This window comes from Cynocephalus volans, chromosome 7 (assembly GCF_027409185.1).
Source record: "Cynocephalus volans isolate mCynVol1 chromosome 7, mCynVol1.pri, whole genome shotgun sequence".
NCBI lineage: Eukaryota > Metazoa > Chordata > Mammalia > Dermoptera > Cynocephalidae > Cynocephalus > Cynocephalus volans.
Genome location: NC_084466.1, coordinates 72,569,451 through 72,593,383, shown reverse-complemented (window position 1 = coordinate 72,593,383; position 23,933 = coordinate 72,569,451). Strand labels below are relative to the sequence as shown.

The following is a 23,933-nucleotide window of genomic DNA, read 5'->3' as shown; positions in this document are numbered from 1 at the left end:
AGTTGTTTATTTGTTTGTATGAGCATATCAGCCTGAGGCAGGCTACCACTGTGGTAGAATACAGCAAGTGCTCGTAGCTGCAGCCTTGCCGACAGTTCTCCCTCCAGCGGCCTCGCTAACTCGGAGAAGGCAGCCCAAGCTGACTCCTTTAGGATCCTGCCATGGCGTGGACCACGCCAATGGTGGTATTAAGAGGTGGCACCTTTGGTAGGGAATTAGTTCATCTAGTTGGATCATCTCATAAATGGGATTAGTGCCCTTATGAAAAGAAACCTGAGAGAGATGATTCCTCTCTCAGCCATGTGAAAATTCAGTGAGAAGACTGACATAGGCAAACCAAGAAGAATGTTCTTACCTGAACATGCCAGTCTCCAGAACTGAGAGAAATAAATGTTTCTTGTCTAAGTCATCCAGTGCATGGTATTCTGTTATAGCAGCCTGAACTGACCAAGACAGATATCCACAACTTAAAACAGTTCAAAATTTATTAAAGTTGTTGAAGTATATTACACTTATTAAATATAAAAATTAGGGGGCAGGGCAAGATGATGGACTAGAGGTGCCAATGTAGGATTTTCCCAAAGAAAGGGAATAGAGCAAGGAAACAACAGCTAAGCACAGGGAAGAGCATTGGTGGAAGAGAATAGGAGGGTAGTGGGAGCCTGGTGAGGACCCTGTGGAGCACAAAAATCAGGCAGGAGAGTATAGAAGAGAAAGAGGCATGTGGCTTCGGCTGCTACCACATCTCCCAAACCAGGATCAGCCAGGAGGAATTCTCCCTTGCAGCAGAAAGAAAATCTGTCCAGCCATGAGCGCTTCCCAGTGATAACCCTCTTCCTGCTCCTGCCCCAGACTGACTCCACTACTGCAGAGGTTGCCTGTGCCATTGCCTAGTCCCAGAGCTGTGGCCCTTCTCCCAACACAGGAGTTCATCCTGCATAGTGCGCCCCACTGTGTGATCCATGTTGCATGCACAGCGCTGGGTGCCTATGCTGCTCCAGCCTTAAAGCCGCGTGTGTGATATCAACAGCCCACATGACACCAACCACGGGCTGCCTGCACAACCCCACCCACCTCACACTCAATGAGCCCAGCCATCAAACCACCTATGCCATCCCAGCTTCCTTGACCACCTACATGGCCACAGATATCCAGCTGTTTGTGCAGTCCCAGCTGCCATAGCCACCTGTGTGGCCCCAGCCTCACACACAGGACAAGCCATCCTGTGAGGCCCTGGCCACTCCAGCTGCCCTTATGGCCCCCACTCACCAGCAGGACCCAACCACATGTGTGGCCCCAGGCACAGACATAGCTGCCAGCATCCTCTAGAAATACTGAGTTTACCCAGAACTGCTGAGTCTACCCGGCACCAAAACGAAAACACCCCAAACAATAAGCAATTGTAGTGGATTGAATTATGTCCTCCCAAAACTCCCTGAAGCTTGAATTGTGTCCCCAAAGTTTTATGTATTAGAAACTTAGCCCCCACTGTGACTGTTAAGAGGGTGGAAAATTCTATTAAGGTAATTGAAAGGTGAGGCCTTGAAGAGGTAATTAGATTGCAGGGCCACGCCATACTGAATGGATTAAAAACAGTGGTCAGGGGCATGGTTCTAAGGGCTTTAAAACGAGAGAGGAGAGTCTGTCCCATTCTCTCTTGCTCTCTCTGCTCCACCACTTTTGTAATTTAATACCCTGCCGTCACTGAAGTCACCACCAAAGAAGCCTTCACCAGCTGTGTCCCCTGGACTTTGGACTTCCTAGCCTCTAAAACTGTAAGTGATAAATTTCATTTGCTTTATAAATCATCCAGTTCCATGTATTTTGTTATTAGCAACAGAAACAGACTAATGCAGAAAATATATAACAAATCTACAGGAGGGAGTCTCTCTCCTCAAAAGCCACCCTAGCATAAACCACCAGATGACTAAGCATCAATGTAGAGATACCAGAAATATGAAAAAATGAGAAAATCTGGCACTACCAAAGGAACACTATTATTCGCAAATACCAGACCCCATGCAACAGGAAACCCTTGATATGTCTGAAAGGGAATTCTTAAAGAAGCTCAGTAAAATACAAAAAGATTCAGTTAGACAACACAATGAAATGAGAAAATCCAGGGCATGAAGCAGAAAATTTACAAAGAGATAAATACCATAAAAAAAAAATGTAGCAGATATCCTGGAACTAAAAGACTCATTCGACAAAATAAAAACTACAGTTGAGAGCAGAAGTAGGATGTGGCAGAAGAAAGAATTTCTGATTTCAAAGACAGACTTTTTCAAACAACCCAAGCAGACCAAAAAAAAAAAAAAAAAAAAACCGAAATATAACAAAAATCTAGGAGAGCTAGCAAACCACCTTGAGCACACAAACATCTGGATCACGGGTGTTACAGAAGGGGAGGAGAAAGGAAAAGGCATTGAAAACATATTTAATGAAATAATAGTGGAAAGCTTCCCAGGTATTGGTAGAGATATGAACTTCTAGACCCAAGAAACTCAAAGATCCCTAAACAGATTCAATCCAAAAATGTTGTCTCCGAGAAACATTGTAGTCAAACTGTCAAAAGTCAAAGACAAAGAGAGATTCTTAAAAACAGCAAGAGAAAAGCACCAGGTCTCCTATAAGGGAGTCCTCAACAGAATAACAATAAACTTCTCAGCAGAAACCCTACAGTCCAGGAGAGAATGGGATGATATATTCAAAGCACTAAAAACAACAACAACAACAACAACAAAAACCTTGCCAGCCAAGAGAACCATACCCAGCAAGGCTATCTTTCAGAAATAAAGGAGAAATAGGGTTTTTCTCAGACAAACAAAAACTACATGAGTTCACCACCACACAACCAGCTCTACAAGAAATCCTTAAGGGAGTCCTGCATCTGGAATCCAGAAAATGATAATTACTGACATGAATACATGAGAAGGAACAAGCACCACTGGTAGAGCAGATATGCAATGAGAAAGAGCAAGAAACTACACCATATCACCTCCAAAAGAGCAATGAATCCAAAAGAAAAACAGTAAAAGAGAAAGAAAGGAATAAAAGATATTTAAATCAACCATAAAAAAACAACTAAATGTCAGAAGACAATACCTTTCAATAATTACTCTAAAAAGACACAGACTGATTGGATTAAAAAATTAGACCCAACTATAGGCTGTTTACAAGAGACTCACTTCAACTGTAAAGACACACACAGACTGTTATTGAAGGGATGGAAAAAGATATACCATGCAAATATAAAGCAAAATGAGCAAGAGTAGCTCTTCTTATATCAGATAAAAGAGACTTTAAACTAAAAACCATAAAAAGAGACAAAGAAATCCATTACATGATGATAAAGGAATCTATCCAGCAAGATGAAATAACAATCATAAATATATATGCACCCAATGCCAGAGCAACCAGATATATAAACACAATATAGCAACACACCAGAAAAATTATGCACCATGATCAAGTGGGATTCATTCCAGGGAGGCAAGGATGGTACAACATATGCAAGTTGATAAATGTGATATAACATATCAACATAATCAAGAACAAAAACCGTATGACTATCTCAATAGTTGAAGCAAAAGCATTTGACAAAATTCAACATCCCATTATGATAAAGACTCTCAGAAAATTAAGTATACTAGGAAAATATCTCAATACAATAAAAGCCATATATGAACAACCCACCACCACCATCATCCTGAATGAGGAAAAACTTAAAGCTTTTCCCTTAAGATTAGGAACAAAACAAAGATGCCCACTCTCACCACTCCTATTCAAAATAGTATCGGAAGTACTAGCCAGAGCAATCAGGCAAGAGAAAGAAATAAAAGGAATCCAGATTGGAAAGGATGAAGTCAAACTATTCCTGTTTGCAGATGACATGATCTTATATATAGAAAAACCTAAAGACTCTATCAAAAAACTCTTACAGCTGATTAATGATTTCAGTAAACTTGCAGGATACCAAGTCAACACACAAAAATCAGTAGTGTTTTAATATTCCAACAGTGAACTAGCAGAAAAAGAAATCAAGAAAGCAAGTCCATTTACAGTAGTCACCAAAAAACAACAACAACAACAGCAACAAAAACCACAAAACATAGGATAAATTTAATTAAGGAGGTGAAAGATCTCTACAGTGAGAACTACGAATCACTGCTGAAGGAAATTAAATAGTACACAAAAAGATGGAAAGTCCTGCCATGCTCTTGGACTGGAAGATGAAGTGATGGTCAGCTTTGTACTTCATGAATATTTATAACCAATAAAAAAATAAAAGAAAAAAAATGGCCACACTACTTACAGCAATCTGTAGATTCAATACAATCCTCATCAAAATACCAATGATATTCTTCACAGGAATAGAAAAAACAATCCTAACATTCATAAGGAATAACACAAGACCCCAAATAGTCAAAGCAATCCTAAGCAAATAAAATAAAATAAAATAAAAAGCCAGAGACATAAGACTACCTGACTTCAAATTATATCACAAAGCTATTCTAACTGAAACAGCATAGTACTGGCCTAAAAACACACACTCTGACCAATGGAACAGAATAGAGAATGCAGAAATGAACCCATAAACTTACAGCCAACTGACCTTCAACAAAGGCACCAAGAACATGCATTGGGGGAAAGACTGCCTCTTCAATAAATGGTGCTGGGAACACTGGACATCCACATGTAGAATAATGAAACTAGACCCATACTTCTCACCATACACCAAAATCAACTCAAAATGGATTAAAGACTTGAATATAGTACCCGAAACTATAAATCTCCTAAAAGAAAACAAAGAGGAAACACTTCAGGAAGTAGGACCGGGAGAAGATTATATATGACCCCCAAAGCACAGGACACAAAAGGAAAAATAAACAAATGGGATTCTGTCAAAGAAAAAAACTTCTGCACAACAAAGCAAGCAATTAATAGAGTGAAAAGACAGCTTACAGAGCAGGAGAAAATATTTGCAAACTATGCAAGCTACAAAGGGTTAATATCCAGATTATACAAGGAATTCAAATGACTTAACAGTAATATAACAAATACTTCAATTAAAAATTGGGCAAAGGAGCTGAGTAGGAATTTCTCAAAGGAAAATATACAAATGGCCAACAGACACATGAAAAAATGCTCAACATCCATCAGCATCTGGGAAATGGAAATAAAAACCACATTGAGATATCATCTTTCTCCAGTTAGATTGGCTCAAAAATACAAAGAACAAATGCAGGCAAAGTCGTGGAGAAAGAGAAAGCCTCCTACACTGTTAGTGGGATGGTAGATTGGTGCAGCCATTATGCAAAACACTATGGAGATTCCGCAAACAACTACAGATAAAACTGCTGGGTATCTACCCAAAGAATCAATGTGGTCATCATGTTGAAGGGACACCTGCACTTCCATATTATTGCGGCTCTATTTAGAATAGCCAAGAGTTGGAAACAGCCTAAATGTCCATAGTTGGAAAACTGGACAAGGAAAATGTGGTGTACATACTCAATGGAATTCTACTCTGCCATAAAACAGAATGAAATTCTGCTGTTTGCAGCAACATGGATGAACTTAGAAAAAACTATGTTAAGTGAAATAAGCCAGGCACAGAAAGAGAAATACCACATGTCCTCACTCATAAGTGGGAGCTAAAATAAATAAATAAATAAATAGAATTTTAAAAAAGAAATATACAACAATCACAATAATACTTTGAACTTTCAAAAGGAGAGAACAGAACTGAAGTTACTAGAAGTGGGAAAGGAGTAGGGGGAGAAGGGTTTAGTGAGAAATTGGTAAAGGGAAGTAAAAAAACGATTATATTGTGTAATATTGACTATACTAATTATCCTGATTTGAGCATCACATATTGCACACATGTACTGATATTCAATGTGGTACCCCACAGATACATTCAATCAATTAGGTTTCACTAAAAAAATAAATAAATAAAAAATATGTAAAATCTACACTTCTATAAGCATACAGGAAAAGTATAGAGAATGTCCATGTGACTTTAAGGATTTTTGCTGAGTTTATTCATGTGTACTATGAAAAAAATATATAAAATAGCAGCATTGCAATAATTAATCACATTCCAAGACTAAACAAACTCTCCACTTAGACTTGAATATGCAAAGACAATTATTGTATATTCAGTTCTTTCAAGCTGCATTAGTAAATATTAACGTTACAATTGGGAAAAAAATCAAATGCTTTATTTTATAAAATAGAAAACTAGACAAACTGGACTTCATAAATTTTTAAAAAATACTGTCCATTAAAAGACACTATTCACATCGTAAAAAAGCAACACACAGAATGGAAGAAAATATTAGCAAATATTATATCTGATAAGGGATTAATATCCAGACTATATGTACACAATTTCTAAAATTAAACAGCAACAACAAAAAACCTGAAAAATCCGATTCAAAAATGGGCGAAAAACTTGAACAGACTTTCTAAAAATTCTATAGAAATAGCTCTACATTGTTCAGATTAATTATATTTTAATTTTCAAAAGCTTAAACATTTTCATTACATGATATAACTATTTGTACACATGCACACAGAGTCATTTTAAATACTTACAAGTAATTTATTAGACAACCTTGATTTGTCTGAAGCCCAAGAAAGTAACAAGAAAAAATCTCCAAGATATTAAAATAAATGCCATAGTATTCATGCATTAAATCCCAGGCATTATATTTGTAAGCAAGTCTTCAGGTTCTTAATCAGAGAATTTTTACTTTAATTTTCCCCGACTTTGACCTGGAGTAGTTATTGGGTTTCCTATTCCAAAACTGATCAAAATAAGTAACTAAAAAAAGGGACACTAGCAAGCAGAGACACATGGAAGCCTGAAGGTGAGGAGCAAGACTTTAAAATTATAAAAATAATTTCTGCCAAAAGAATAGATTTCTGCCATAATTTCATATAGGCCAAAATAGCTATTAATATGAGAGTTTAAAAAACTCCTAAACTTACAACTAGACCACCAGAATATAAAAACTGATGTACATTGTGAAGCTTTGAGTTAAGAAAAGATTAATTGTATTCTGTATATTTTGTTTAAAAAGAATGTAACAAGTAACATTTTGCATTTTCAGACAAATGAGTTTCTTCAAAACTAATTACATTATAAGCAAAAAATGTTGGCACTTAAAATTCAGCTGTTTGAAACATTATTAGCACTATTTTTAGATCTCATCACTCTCTAATATCCCTGGTTAACAGATTTTCTTACACATTATTCCTTGTCTTTTCCAAAATAATTGGCCAAGATTCTAAAACATTCAATCCACACAATCTTCAAATAGAAGCAAGATTACTGGCCTATTTCAAAGGCTGAAGCTGCTTAGATATCCTGAGATAATGATTGTTTTTCCTCAACCAAAGAAGAAGCGAAAATCAAAACCCTGCCTCTAGAGCCTCTGTGCCAGCCACAGACATATCAGCAACCCATAGTCCATGAAGAAATGACAAAACATGAGGAAAACAGGAATGGAAAAATATGAAAGAGTACATAGGAAGGGCAAAATTAAAATGGTTCAATGCAGCAATATCTGTTATGTTTTAATAGCTACTACAGCTTCCTGGCACCTAAACTTTAATCACATGATCAATGCTATGTGAATAATATTTTCGGCAACATTTGTTTGAACAAATAAAAGTCAAACTGTATAAGGGGTAAAAATGGAAATCAATCAATATTATTAAAAGCATTTTATTTAATTTTATATCAAATAATTATTTGATAATGAAAGAATCTTTTAATGAAAGAATTAAAAACAAACTTATACAAAATAATTGTATTTTAAATATATTTTACTAAATATTATTTAAGTAATACCTCCCTTTCTCCATCCCCAAGGGACCTATCTACTATTTGTTTTGTATTTCCCTATAGCATTTACCATAGGGAAATTATACATAGCGGTTATATATGTAGAGGCCAGTAAACAAAAATTGCATGCAAAGCTGTTGTTTTCTCCTCACCAATTGTCAAGTCATTCTGCATCAGAAAATCCCTTAGAAGTATGGCCATTAGGGCATTATAAAAAGGGACTGTTCTACTTGAAGAAAAAAAAAAAGTAACATTAATTCCACAAACATTTATAGAGTTCATACCATGTGTCAGTGCCATTGTAGGTGCTGCATAGTGCAAAACAAAAAATCACAGCTCTTGGCTTCAAAGAGCTAACAGTCTCATAAAAGGGAGTGACTTAAAACAACTAATTACAATATAATGTGGTAAATGCACATGTTCCAGAATTAGAAGGAGAGCCAACCCACTTTGATAGAGGAAATGTGGGGAACATTACAAAGACTGAGTCTTAACACCTTGAAGATGGTTCTGTCTAGAGGTAATAGCTGCATTTCAAGCTAATGAGACAATGAGAAATGCACAGACATGGAGCACAACATAGGAGAGGAAATACAAGCATTCTGGAATTGCTGAGCATAAAAAACAAGTCAGAAAGCTGCAATAGATGAGGCTAGACACAAAGTCAGGGTTCACATAAGATACATCTTGTTAAAAAGCTTGGATTATTGTTTTATAGGATACACAAAGTAAGGGATAGAGGACCAGATCAGTATTTTAAAATAACATAATATAGCAGCATTATTCACAATAACCAAAATATGGAAACAACCCAAATGTCCATTGATGAATTAATCGATAAGCAAAATGTGGTATAGACACACAATAAAATATCACTCAGTCTTAAAAAGGAATAAAATTTTGACACATGCTATAATGCGGGTGAACTTTGAAGACATTATACTAAGTGAAATAAGTCACAAAAAGACAAATGTAATATTCCACTTATGTAAGTTACCGACAGTAGTAAAATTCAGAGAAAGAAAATAGAATGGTGGTTACCAGGGGATAGAGGAAGGGGTGAATGGGTCATTTTTGGATAATGGGTACATAGTTTCATTTTTGGAAGATGAAAAAGTTCTGATGGTGATGGTTGCACAGCACAGTGCTTGTACTTAATGCCCCTGATGCACACTTAAAGATGTTTAAGATGGTCAATTTTATATTAGTAATGTTTATTTTATTTTAATAGAAGGATTTTAATGTGGGTAATATTGACATATTTGATATTCTGAAGTGGTGTAAATTCAGATGGGATAAGATTGGAGCCGTGGAACCAGGGGAACTGAGTGATACACACTAGTCCAAGACTCCTTCAAACAGGGCAGGAAGAATAAGGCTGGAAGGGAGGGAAATGATTTGGAAAACATTTAGGAAATATAATTGGCAATAATATCAAAAAGTTTTGGTGATTGATAAAAACCCTAATTATCCATGCTCCAAAATTTCATGGCTTAAAAATGACTTAAGATAACTTACAATTGTGAGGACCAGGAATTTGGGGAGGGCTCAGTTCGTTGATTCTTCTTTTCCACGTGGCATCAGCAGAGGTCATTGAGCAGTATCCAGCTAGAGAACGGCCTGGTGGTGGGGGTGGGCTTGCGGGAGGAGGATCCGAGATGACTTCCCTACAAGTCTTGCCCTTGACAGGAAGAGTTAGAAGGCTGGGCTCAGTGAGACTACCACCAAGTGTGCCTGTCCATTGCCTCCCAGCACGGTGGCTGCAGGATAGTCAGACTTCTTACATGGCTGCTCAGGGCTCCCAAAGAACCTGGATGGAAGCTGTGAAGCTTCTGACAACAAGCCTGGGAAGTTACAGAAAGTCTCTTCTGTTGTATTCTACTGGTTGGGCAAGTAGCCAAGTCAGGATCTGATCCAAAAGAAGGATAATTAGATGGCACCTGTCCATTTGCGGCCATCTCTCATCTACCCCATCAAACTTTTAGAGATAACAGATATAAAATAATTAAGAATGACTCCGATTTCTAACATGAGTAACTGAGAGTGCCTCTTTAACAGAGATGACAGAAGAAAGACCAAGCTTAAAGATAAAGATAATGAGTTCATCTTTGGACAACAGGAGTTTGAGAAAATAATAAAAATAACATTGATTTATATATTTAAATCATGGTTAAATATAACAGGATTTAAAAAAACAAACAAACAAGTGCTTTAGGATGAACAAACCCAAGTCTTTATGACCTATTTTTTTTTCTTTTTCTCTAATCTCAGCTTCCGCCCCACTCTAATTTATGATCATTTATTTAGCATGTACTATGCTCTAGGCATTGTTCCAGACATTGGAATTGCACTAATCATCAAGTCAGACAAGATGACACTTAGAGATAGGTGGAGGAAGATAAATAATAATTACTTATAATTAAACACACAAACAAATAAAAAATCATTTTGGATTCTGATAATGGTTATGAAGATAAAAACAATGTGGTATAAAAGGGAATGACTGGGAGTAAAGGGTGTGGAAAGAGGACATTAATTAGATCAGCTGTTCTGGAAGTGTTCAGAGAGGTTGATAATATGAGCTGAGAGCCAATAAAGGAGCCATCCACACATGCCAGGCAGAGGGAAAAGCTGGAGCAGAGGCCATGTGGTGGGAATGGGGACAGAAAGCACACTGAAGATGCCCTCCATGCTCTTTTTCGCCTTCCTGAATCTGCACATAGTGTTTCTTCCCCGTAATGACTTTTTCTAACTTGTTTGCCTGGATAATTCCTAGATTTTCACTGAAACACAGTTAAGGCACTTTCTTTTCCAGGAAGACTCCCATAAAAACGTCAGGCCAAGTTAGGAACCAGTTTCTTGGGCTTCAAGAGGGTAACTGTTGGACACTTTATTTTATTATCTAAGCAAGCATAAAATTCCAGGTTCTAGGAAACTTCTAGGAGAAATCTAAACTTGACCTAGCACTTGCTGTCTTCTCATTTTGCTGTCCTCAGTCTTTGGCGCATAATAGGCACCCTGTAAGCATTTGTGGAACTGCACTTAGAGAGAGCATCACTGTAGCTACACAGTGGCTCTTGGCCAGAATCCCCAGTCCCTTCCACTAGCTTCTTCCTGTGCTTGCTGTCTGAGCAGCTGCCAACAAGATATCCAGTCTCACCCAGAATCGGGAAAAGGGTGGAAAGAGGTTCTAGGACTACTTGTCCCAGGACCCCCTGGGAGAATCTCTGGGCTTAGAGAAGTCCATAGAGAAAAACAACAGTAGTGTCCATCATTCAGCACTGAATCTGTGCTGTGGAAAAAGAAACAGTAGGCTATTGCAAACATGAAGGGAACTAGCAACCAGACAGATCGAGGCAAGGAGAGAGCTTAGTTTTCTCCTTCTGTGGCTGCAGAGGGCATGCCACTGCGTGCTTCCTAGAGTGAAAGAAAAAGGAACAGAGTGTGATACAAATAACAAAACCATGATCCTGTGTGATTGTTTTTCCTATTCCATACCACCTAGAAGCCATGTGTATACATACAACTTCAGAATTAAGCTTCAGAATCATGAATCACCAAATTATAGTACAGACATTATCAATCCTAGAGAATTTTATTGTACATTTTTGTTTCCAAGAATTCAAAAGTAAAATAACCTCTATTAAGAAAAATTGTGAATATACCTAATATGGTGGAAGAAAAATAAGATTGAGGAAGAAGTTAAAAAGTCCCCTTTCAGATGCAAAATTATAGGGAAATTCAAGTAAGAGTTTATATTTGAAAACCACCAAAAGTTTTTAAGACCTGTCATCTTTTAATTTCCTAAATTTCCAAAAGACAAACTATCGGGTTTCTATATTTTTGCAGGAAACATATGGGATGTAACAAGCTGCTAAGTAGATAACTTCAAAAACTGGCAATTCTTAATTTTGTTTAGTGATGAGCGACAGATAAAATATGGGTCACTAAATAATGACCCAAGAGAAAATAACCTTCAAATTAAAATGTGAACCTTTCTGCAAAAGAATCAAACGAAATGGTTCTTCACCACTGAAAAACTAAATGATCGTATCTGAATTATGGAAACCCGCTGGTCTGATTGCTAGCCCTTGCTCGTCAATCATCATGGAGTCAGAAGTACCAGTTTTATACAGAAGAGCAATTCATTTGAGAATCAGGAGAAAGTATTCAATACACAGTGGAATTTTTCAAAGACATTATCATTAGCCTAATGTTTTCAGTTTATGTCTGTGACAAATGAAAGCTGCATTGGAAAGAGTTGCTTATCCTGGGGATAAACATGTTTTCACTGGATGAATAAAAGAGTGAACCTCTTTGAAAAGAAATTGCTTAATCCTTTTTGTACTTATTTAAAGCAGAATCAAATAAAAGCTATGTTTTATATCTAATTTAAAGTTAAGATTTGCTATTTTATGTTTTATAAGGCATAAATTTGTTACTTTTTAATCAGTGCAGTTGAAAAGGATACATTTATACAATGTTGTGGATATATACAATTTTAAATTTAACTGTGGAAGAAAAACACTTTCAGATATGAGTTAGGAGGAAGTGGTTGCATGTCACTTAATTAGCTGTGAAGAAACTCATGGGGATTGAATTCCAAGCTCTAAAAACCTAGTGTTAAATTAAATGCCTAATGACCTGTCATAGTTCCATCAGCCAGGCTGACAAGTCCTGAACAGGCATTTGTTTCATCCATTATACTGTGGCAGGCACTGAAATGTGTGGTTTTTAGGAGGGGCTTGGGAAGCATTAGGGAATCTGTGATCCATGTCCCATTGCCTAGCAACAGCAGGTGTGTACACATGCATGGGGACGAGAGAGTCAGGGCTCAGCAGTTGGCCAGTAAGTGTGCTCTGCAGAACAGCAGGAGAGAAAATTAAGCTACAGGAATGCTGCTTTTTATCCCTTTTACAGGTTTCATGCTTATTTACATCACTCGGTATAGTCTCAGATATTAAAAGCCTAGCATATGCCTAACATTTCTATGAGTGTTGCTGTGAGATCAGTTCCTGATTCTGAGGGATGGCAGTCAGGTGCAAAGGGCATACACAATCAATGCCTAAAATAGATTTAAAAACACAAGTCAGATCGACAAGTTCAAATGAAGTGTATAGGATGCAATGTAAGTTGCTTTTGAAAACCTGTAATGGGAAGAGTTAGAGTATAGAAAACTCTAGGGGCTGCAATAAAATGTATACATTATACTTTCTTGGTGACAATGTATATCTTAATATAAATGGTTCAGAGTTCTGATTATACCAATAGACTATAAGAAGGATAAACTCCTTTTTGATATTCAAAAGGGTAATGCAACCCTGGAGGCACAGATGAATATTTACAACAAATAAGAAAATGTCGAATGATGAAGCCAACACTTTCCACTTCACAGTACACAGCAGAATGACGTAAAGCATTTTCCTGCATGCACTTAGCCTTTTATATTGGGGATCCATTTAGTGATAAACAACAGTGGAAATAATAATAATTGATAATAATAGATAGCTACTCTTTCATGAGCAAATATGCCAGGAAGTATGCTAAGCTTCTGGACTTGCATTATGTTTCACCTTCACAAGGCAACCCATTTTAGAGGTAAGAAAACAGAAAGGCAAAGAATAATTTGTCCAACATCACATCCTTGGTTAGAAGCAAAAAAATGAATTATATACAATTCAAAAGCCTTATGCTTTTAATACAATATTTTATTTCAACCACAGAGATGAGGTACTTGATACCAATAAAACTGCATTTTTCCAATAGTTCTTATACCTCATATAATCAGAAATTTACATGAGGAAGGTATGGTGATGGTAGGTGGACTAGAAGTGAAAAGCTTTTATTTCTCTCTGTTCTCAGGCCACTCATCACGTGGCAGGGAGTATATTAATGCATGAGCCCTTCCCTCCCATGTATCTATAAGGAGCCATTGGTTATTCCCTACTGGATCATCTGTCTTTTCATTCTCCAGGTCTACTGCCTCCTTTTAAATAGGATATTGTTTTCCTGCCAGAATCTGGGGTCTTGTTTTGCAGATAGGGGAAATAAAGAAATGAAAGCTCTGAGAATCCTGAGATGGGAGCAGGGTATACCCTGGCTAGAGAGGAGGGCATCTGCTCTGGGCACCATGATAGAAAAAGGCAATGGCAGGCTGGGCAATGAGGTGAGGAGAAAAAGATGGGAAACACTTGAGAGAGGTTCTGTGGGTTGCCTTCAATGCAATGACTTAACTGAAGCTGAATTTCTGCATGTGGGTCAGAGAATGGTGTGAGTTTTAAAAGCTGTCCAGTGATTCTGATGATCAGCTACATTAAGGAGCTACTGTCTTCTCTACCTGAGAAAGCTAAGGAAATCGACAGAAGCTTTAAGTCACAAGTTAATTGTTAATAGTTTCAAATACTGCTCAGACTGGACTGCACATTAGAATCATCTGCGTAGTTTAAAATAATAATAGAAAAAAAGCCACTGCACTTCCAGATGTCCAGACTTAACTGGTCTGAAGATGGAATGGAAGCAGCAGTGCATTGTTTAAAAACATCCTAGGTAGTTCCAATATGATCCAGGAGAAACCCAGTGCCACAGGTGAGCAAAATAAAGTAGGGCAGAGGTCACATCTTATGTCAAGAGATTCCTGGGGGTAAAGGCCCAAGGGGGTAACATAGTTTGACCCTATGATGTGTTTCCATGTGGCTGAAACATGGACTACAAGCAGTGACGGTGGGTGTTACGCAAGATGAAACTGAAGAGTTAGGCAGAATTCATCTAAGTGTGCGGTGGCATTTGGACTTTACACGCAGGATACTGCAATGCTCATGCAGAGCTCACATGCTCAGATTCATGGTGACCAAACTGAGGGGTTTCTCAGGACATGGAACTGTCAGTGCTATAACTGGGAAAGTTCTCCCTGGACTTACTTTTCCTAAAAAACAAAACAAAACAAAAAAACATTTAGTAGTGCTGTGGGCAAAGGATTGGAGGAGTTAAGATTAGAGGCAGGATGTTCAATTGGAGAAATAAAATGTGAAAACCAATAACAAGAAGAAAAATCAACTTTTGCAATAAAGCAGCATTGCTGCTATACAAAAGAGAAAGCAATAATTAATTTTGACATGGGAATAGATTAAAAGAAGGCTTCCCAGAGAAAGTGGTATTTGAAGAAACACTTGAAGGACATGAATGTTTTCAAAACATAAAAGAGGCAAAAGAGAGAAGAATCTGGTAAATAATACCAAATCAGATGTGAATAGCCTAGTGCATGTTAAACAAGTAAACCAAACTAAGGCAAAGTCATTACCAACTTTATTTCTGTAAATGACTCAAAAATATTTCAGAAGAAAAACCTCAGTTATGGAGAGAAATTCCATATGCACTACCTTTTCTCATTATTCATTCTAGAAGTTCTCTCTTCGCTATCTTTCTATAAGAGTTATTTGATATCCATGACATAAAGTCTCTACAGCATGAGATATTTTTCCACAAATTATCCATACTCTGATGTGGCATTTATTAGGCACAAGAAAATAGGAAAGGCATATGACTCCTCAGACATGAACAGTAGTAAAAACGAGAAGAAAATAAAAGATGTGAAGATCACTGATGGTTAACAAAGGACAGCCAGTCTGTCCAATTAGTAGCAAGTGCAAAGCTCTTGATTGGCTGCTGACCAGCTACCAAAATCCACTGTATCTAAGATGAGAGAGTGGCCAATGCTCTGATGCAACAGCCAGGAAGCATCATTATCACTGATCTCTCTGTGGTTTCTTGATTTTTTGATAGAGATGGGTAGTGGTACATATTTGAGGGTTGGCAATTTTAAAATAAAATACACACAGATGCTATCTTCCCTTTACTATCAAAAGCACAAAATGGCATCTCACTACGGGTCTCAGGTAGGTAAGTTTTAGGTAGATACAGAACATGAGTGGTATTTTTTTGTTGTTTATTTGTCTTTGATATGAAGTTCATACTACAGCAAGTGTGGATTTAAATGATCAGTTTATTAAAATATCATTTTTATTTTTTCAAGTAAAATTTGAACTAGAAAACAATTGTGGCATGATAAACTTACCAGTAATGAGTTCATCAAATAACAAAATAAAGCCCATGAAAGAAAGATGAGTCCGGCTCCAGGCAGTTTTAAGAAAACACAATTCCCTTTGCTTTTGCTGTATTCATTATTAAACTGCTCCTGCCACCAACCAACACTCTTCTGATGCCCTCCCCTCTGCCCTCCCTCAGCTCTCACCCAAGGTATCCCCTGGTTGTATTAGAGCTATATATACCTTTTGTGGTTTCTCTGTCTTTGAATTTTATCCAGTTCCCCGTATCTCCTTTCTGACAGCAATTTTATTTCTTGATTCTATATCATGAAGTTTTGAATAAATCAAGAAACATAAAACCATAAATATTGGGAGTTGTAAAGGAACTTTAAAGGGCTGTAATTCTGAAATATTTGGAATCAATTTACCATGCAATGAATGGCATCTGATTGATGTGAATCTCTTCACATTTTCTCTCATTCCTCCAAGAATGGATAAACAGAGGGTAGGGAGAGTGTGAGAAGAGTTGATTTCAAATGCTGATTTCTCTCCTTCTTCTTTAATAATCGATTAATTAATTAATTAATTTAGGGGAGACAGATACACAATTTATTACTGGCTTTCAAAGGTTTCCTCTTTGTCTGGTGGATATAGTGGTATTTAAAGGCTGTGAGGTACTCACTTCAACTCAGAGATAATATTTAATAACTCTTGAATATTGGCATTTTCCATTTTCCAATGTCTTATTTTTGGGAAAAGCAGGAATACATATTTCCATTACAGATGTGCAGCAAATTTGCAGGTGCTTTCTTAAGTAAAACCCAGTCTTATAATCAACAAAGCCTCTCTGTATCTCTGAACTAATTTATTTTTATTTTATTTTATTTTATTCTTATTTTATTAATGTACAATGTAGTTCATTTTCATGTCCCTTTACAGATATGCTGTTGATGGCTGGGAGGAGGGAGAGGCAGGGGGGACAGAGGGATCACATTAATTTATAAGACAAAACCCAGATTACTACCAAAATATAAAGTTAATGACATACCTCCATGAAAGGAAAAAGCAAATTAATAATATAAATATATATACACACATATATATATATGATATTTACTACGTAGAGACAGAGACTTTTTTTGACATTAATAAGTGAAATAAGCCAGGCACAGAAAGATAAATACTGTATGTCCTCACTTATAAGTGAGAGCTAAGAAAGAAAGAAAGAAAGAAAGAAAGAAAGAAAGAAAGAAAGAAAGAAAGAAAGAAAGAAAGAAAGAAAGAAAGAAAGAGCTCAATAAAACATTGAACTTTCAGAAGGAGAGAACAGACCTATAGTTACTAGAGGTGGGAAAGAGGGAGGGGGAAGGGAATTAGGGAGTAATTGGGTAAGGTACATAATGAATAATTATGATTTGCAATGATGAACATGCTAATAGTATTGAGTTAATCATCACATACTGTACACAAATACTGATAGTCAACTCTGAATCCCATAAACACATATAGTCAGTTACGTTTCAATTCAAAAGATAAATTTTAAATAAAAAAGAAAAGCTATAAAGAGATTGAATGTTAATGCTTTCACACAAAATAAAGTATTTCACTGCTTTCCATTATTATTCAACATCTAGGCTGCTTTGCCTTTGGATTAGTTACTTCACAATGTTGTCAACCATGTGTATCTGAAACTTAGGTAAGGTCTTTGCTGTAAAAAATATTTATGGAATGCATTAAGTTCCCCATACACACCCAGTGATCTTACAAACATTAGGCAAAAGAAATGACAGCATGAAAGTAATTTTAACTGTCACAGATTTTGCATCTGCAAAAATTATGCCAGAGACCAAGGGACAAGTTCCTTGTCTAAGACATGTCTTCAGTTGTGGCTCACCTTTCCCTGATACAAAGGAGGAGAAACAATTCTAAGGGTATGAGTGCATGGTTGTTTTTTTACAGCTTCTTTTGAAACTATTCATTTTGATGAGTGACATTGGGATGGGGATGCCGGCTTCTAGCCCTGGTGAAAGGACGTTCCATGTCCTATCCCAGAATAAGACCCAAAAGATTATTGTTTGACACATGCAGAGAAAGGTAAAAATGGGGTAAGGAAGAAAGAAAAAAGAGGCTCTGCAATCTTTCGAGGAACCACAGTGAGGAAATAAAAAAGTTTAAAGTTGAAACACTTTACTCATGGGGAAGCTGAGTAATGAAATAAATTCATGTGCTCAACTGAACTAGGGTAGATGGTCCAGTTTGCTCAGGTTTACCAGATGTTTACAAGGGTGATAGCTAGACGGGGGCAATATGGTATGATAATTACAACAAAGTTTTTGTAGTTAAGATCTGGATTTGTGTCCTGGTTCCAGCAGTTAACAGAGTAACACTAAACATTATTTAACCTCTGTGACTCAGATGCCGCATGGAAGAAACAAATAGTTCATACTCCAGAGGTTTTTTTGGAGGTTTAAGTAAACTGTGTTAACAACTTAACCCAATCTCTAACATATATTGATTTAACTTGCTTGCAAGATGTTTGTTCTGTCAGTATGTGATCAATACAACTATAACATTATTAGTTCAGTGTTAATAGAAACAAGAAAATTCTTCTTTCTCTGCCTGCTGCTTAGGAAAATATATAAAAATAAAATGTAAAAATATCTAAGTGATGTAATTAATTCAGGCCTTTCTTTTTAGATGATGTTAGAGAAGTACCCAAACCAGTCTGCAATCAAACCTGGAAACATGAATTGTTTTAATATTTGGAATCATAGGCTATTATTAGGAGATTAAACTAGATATTATCATTTAATCAGGCAAAGAAATATTCAGAGAACCATCCAGAACTAAAAGATTATGCACCTTCATTCAGGTGCAATCATTACGGAGAACCTTATGTCAGGTGCTGCAGTATGACTTGTAGACATGACATATGTGTTTCTGACAAAGCTTAGAGGAGGAGAAGACAGTAGTAATACAATGCAATATGGTATGTGTATAATGAGGGCATTTATTTCAGGGAGTGTATGAAGGGGTTTGCTTCATAGAATGATCTCTGGGTGAGGTGAGAGGGGAGATGAGCTTTAAAAGACTGAGCAGGATTTACCCATGGAAAGGTTAATAAGAAGGCATTTCAAGGTTTGAGAGATGGACCAAAGACAAGCCTCAAACTTGTTTAGGCTAAACAAGGGAAAACTCGTGGTAAGAAAGATATAAGACAAGACATTTATATTAAGGCAGAGTTTTATTTAAGATACATAATCTCACTGGAAAATCTTAAATCAAATATGTTGAACTATCAGTAGTCTAGGCATATGTCTTATAAAATATGGCCTATACTTTCAAAGAATATATATAAGACTTAAATCATATTCCTGATTTTATAATGCTATCAGCCATCTAATGTTACTTTGTTTTGGAAAAACTGTCAACCCAAGAGAAATATGTTCTTTGGTATTGGATGAAAGATACTCCAGAACAACTGTATAAAAGTTTTGTTTTAATTTTTTTCTCCATTGAAATCTCAAAACATGAAAGGGAAAAATGCAAATACAATGTTTTAAAAAATGTATCTTTTAAAAGATATTACTATTTTTTATTGTTATATGTTAGACGTTTTTAACTACATTTCATTTTATTGTATTATTAGATTCTGTCACCCTTCAATTCCACAACTTCATATTAGCACAAAGTACAAGCATCTTGAAAAAAAATTGTTAGAAACTATCAAATTCTATCCATTGCTTTTCTTAAGACATACCTAGCTAGGAACGTGATTTGTGGCCTTTTGTTCAAGAGGCTTTGACATAGAACTCACTTTGTATATTCATTAAATATACAAAAATTCCTAAGTAAAGAGAAAAGTGTTCAATAGGGATAAATATTTTTAGTGGTTTAAGAACGAAACAGAGAACAATACATATTTAATGTTATATTGTTTCTTCCAGAAAACTGTAAGCTCTACAAGAGCAGAGACATGTCACCATGGAATCCCAAGTGCCCCATGCATTGCCTGGAATGTGTTTTGTGAAATATATGTGGAAAGAGTTAATGAATAAAGAAATGAAAGAGTGAATGAATAAAGTGTAAGAAAATGACTTGCAGGTAAAAATACAAAGAGATATTAATATGCAGGAAATTCATATTAAAATTTCTTTCTTGGAGTCAGACGCGCTACCGTTGCGCCACGAGGTCCCTAAAATTTCTTTCTTGAACAACGCTTACAAGAGTTTGGCAGCATCGGTTGATTAGATATCATTGAGAGCATTCTGCTAGGAGGGGATGGTAAAGTGTGAGTTGTGGCCAAAGACAAAGTTAAATCAGTTATAATGTCAGAACTAAAATCAGTGTAGACAAAAAATAAAGCTGAGTTGATTCACTGACTGCAGAGAGAGCAAAGGTCAACAGGTGAACAGAGCAGGATGCTACCTTTTTTGTGTTTATTTCATGGATTAAACATCCTGGGAATTTTACTCTACTCACCATCTATAGGATAATATCAACACTGAACAAATATATCATAAGAGAAGACCATTATAACCATTGTGTCAATCTCTTAAATCTCCCTCCCCAAAGGAAACTAATAAAGAAAAGAATAATACTGTGTTAATAACGTATTTTTAAGAAGGTTTGGCCCAAATTCCTGACCCACTATGAATATCTTACCTCATGTTATCAACTCTAATTCATGCAATGGCTTTTCACTTTCATATTTAGTTCTTTCAAAATCCTAAGTCATGTGAAATTTTTCACCAATCTATCTCAAAGCTGTATATTAAAATTATTCTAGTTCCTTTAAAATATTAAGTCCCTGAGTCCAAAACACAAGCACCTAAGAAAACGAGTTAATACTGTTGACATGGACTAGCAAAAGTGATTTTGGAGTCAGAGGAAATGCACACAAAAGAAGCAGTTCCCTTCTCTGTCAAGGGAAAAGTTCTTTTCAACTAGTTTCATGCTCCCATGACAACTGGATTAGGTCAACTAGTCAAAGAACTGCAGGAAAAACTTGAAGAAGCAAATTCAGGTATCTTGAACCTTAAGTATTTAGCAAATAGCAATAGACAAAGCGGTCAAGGCTAATGTGGACTAATCAAGACCAAATTCAAAATAATTGAATATGTTTTTAAATCCAGGATTTTCTTTACTTTTTCTCTTCCTTTTATTTATTTATGTAGTTTTTTTGAAGTTTTTTTTCTGTATCATTCAAGAGTGAATATAGAATCAACATTTTCTAGAGATATAGTTTTTTGAGAATTCCCCCAAACACAAGCTATGGTGGAAGCACAAAATAATTACCCTGAGTGACAAGTGTAAGACGTATAAGGTTTCTTTATTTAATGCTTCAAATCTATGGAAACTTTATGAAATATTTATTATTCCCCTGCAATTAATTTCTTTAAATTCTCGTTCCTTTCAAACCAAGAAACTGAGTAAAACATGAGATAAGTTTTAGTACTTTCATCTGCTGCTAGACAAAAGGCTTTTCCTTTATTAATAATTTCTAATAATGTATTTTATTGATAAAATACCTTATAATTTACTAAAAGCCTTCACACACACACATCCACACACTTTACACTTCCTATGAACCTATGAGGAAAATATTTGATATATGTTCACACATATATCAAATATTCATATATTTAAATATTCACGTATAAAAAATTATGAATATTAAGTTAATTAAGCGAATGAGAAAACTGAAGAGCAAAGAGTTCTAAAGTTACAAGACTTACAGATGGCAGAGCTAGAACTCTCACTCTGGAGATTCTAAAATTCATTAGTTTTTCCATTATACTACAGTAAATGTGTATATTTTAACACAGAGGCCAAAAAGCATTGCTTATTATTAAACCACTTATTACCACTCTTCAATGTGATTCATAATTATTAATCTGGCAAACAGTAAATGTCATCCACTTACAGTGAACTAAAAAATGCTCTAAAGCCCAAAACTAAGTTTGCAAGTACCACTTTCCTTCACTGTGTTTAAATTCTATGGAGTTTTGATGGATCAAGCCTGACGACACTCACCTCTTTCTGACGGTACTTAATAGCCAATTTTAGTCTTGCGAGATCATTTCCACTTTGTTCTTCTATCAAGCTATTGTCATCTCGGTAATTAAGAATGATTTCCAGTTCCCTGGAGCTTCTTGTCTGATCTAGTAGGTCCTTAGCAAATTGCTTGCACTGTCGTGACAGCTCCTCGTACTCTGATTTGAACTCATTTTCCACCTTGCTCAGTTCCTGAAGCTCCCAGCTTAACTGAAAGGCTGTGAGGAAGGGATCTTCGCTTGACAGTGCGATGAGAGAGGGACTGGCCAAGGCCTTGTAGATGTTGAGTCTGGAGCGGGAGTGACGGAGGCTGTCCACGTCTGAGCTGGACACGCACTCAACGCAGTTGCAGCGGACCTCGTGGGGTCGGGGCACTGAGACTCCTTTCTGAACCAAAAGTTTAATTATCTCGTAGTTATTGGTATGGGCTGCCAAAATGATTGGTGTAATGTCGGGAGTGAATTCAGAGAACTGCTTATCAAGGAGTAAGGGAGGCACCTAGAAAGAAAGAAAGCAGAGTGATGAATATTTATTCATTTGTTCAAGGCTGTGAATTTCAAACAGCATACTGTAGCAATGTTGAAAAAGGCTCATAAATCTTTTGCTGGGTTTTTTTGCAGGAGACATACGGTCTTCTGCCTCACCCCCAGAAGATAATAAAAATTAGGAAAAAAAAAAAAAATTCCCATATAATGACACATTATTCTTTAATCTGAATTATAATATTTTATGAAATCTTAAAATAGGTGGCTATGGAAACTACTTGATCAAAGCCATTCTTTCTACTAACTTATTTAAATTATCTTTTCCAGAGATGTTGACTCTCTAAATAATGAAGAAATACACTGAACAATAGCTAATGACTTGTTTTAAAAGGAAGCTGTTCTTCTGTAATAGAAGTCTTTTAATTTTAGTTTTTTTCATTTGTTTTTACTGTGTTCTGTCTCCTGTTTTCCTACATCCAGCCTAATGATTAAAGGTAGAAGCAGAAATAAGCAGGCTAGCCTCAGGCTTTCTCTTTTCATCCACCCCTTTCTGTTGTATTTTACACATGACAAGAGGTACTCCATTGCTAACATTATTGTTTTACTAGAAATAAAGAACATCAAATTAGGGCAACAGTGTGAAATCCCATTGAATCAGGTCACCAATGGGTTACACTCTAGGGATGGTAATGATGAAAATGACAGCCACTATTTAGTAAGCATCTGGTAGATACATTAACCTTCACCCTTTATTATTCATATTTTACAGATGTGGTTTCTCAGTGAGGAAGTGGAAAACCTGCAATCTGAACCCAGGTCCACCTGTATGACACAAGCCTGTGTGCATTGTACCACAATATGGTACTTTACCATTTTTCGTTTAATACTTATTCCTGCTGGCACATGTGGAATATACCAACATTAATAAAGCAAATGTATTTCACAGGGCCTATTCTCCAAAGCCCTGTGGTCTTGGGTTTAGCCTAACCTTTTGGAATTACATATAGAAATGTTAACTTTGCAAAAGACAGGAAACTTTCCTCAGACTAAAGTCTTTGTAACACAGTAAAGCTGCTGGCTCAAGGACAGACAAGTTACTTGATTGATATGTAAAATACTGGAGAAATTGCTGTAAGGAAAAACAGTATTTGCTAAGATCAGGCTTTTGTTGGTGGATCAAATTAACCTTTTGCAAATTGCCTTATGGAATGTCACTTTGCTTGTTTCACTGATGTTACCAGCCTTTATTGTTAAACTATAATTAGCCATAACCCCATCTATGTTCTTTTCTTGTAACTTCCTGGTCTGGAGAATAAATGTGGGGAAAGAACTCCCAGCTCATGGTTAATTTCCAAAGGAAGGAGTGCCTCTCTCTCTAGGGTTCCAGGAAATTAACCCTTCAGGTTCTCTCACTGCTCAGAAGAAATAGGTTTTGAGTAGTCCTTTTTGTGGCTCTGTCAGCCAGGGGAAGAGAGGTGATAAATCTGTGTG

At 36.4% G+C, this 23,933-nt stretch overlaps 1 protein-coding gene across 6 annotated transcripts in view; it reads right to left on the bottom strand.

Moving 5' to 3' along the window:
* The window catches only part of TRPC4 (transient receptor potential cation channel subfamily C member 4), a 146,342-nt gene that overhangs the window by 84,152 nt on the left and 38,257 nt on the right, over positions 1-23,933 (bottom strand). For 5 of the 6 annotated variants that reach the window (XM_063102643.1, XM_063102644.1, XM_063102645.1 and 2 more), the window contains exon 2: positions 21,937-22,455. The exons of the other annotated variant lie outside the window; for it this stretch is intronic. In XM_063102643.1, coding sequence (XP_062958713.1) covers positions 21,937-22,455 — 519 coding nt within the window. The remainder of the gene's footprint in view (positions 1-21,936; positions 22,456-23,933) is intronic. 6 annotated transcript variants of the gene reach the window in all.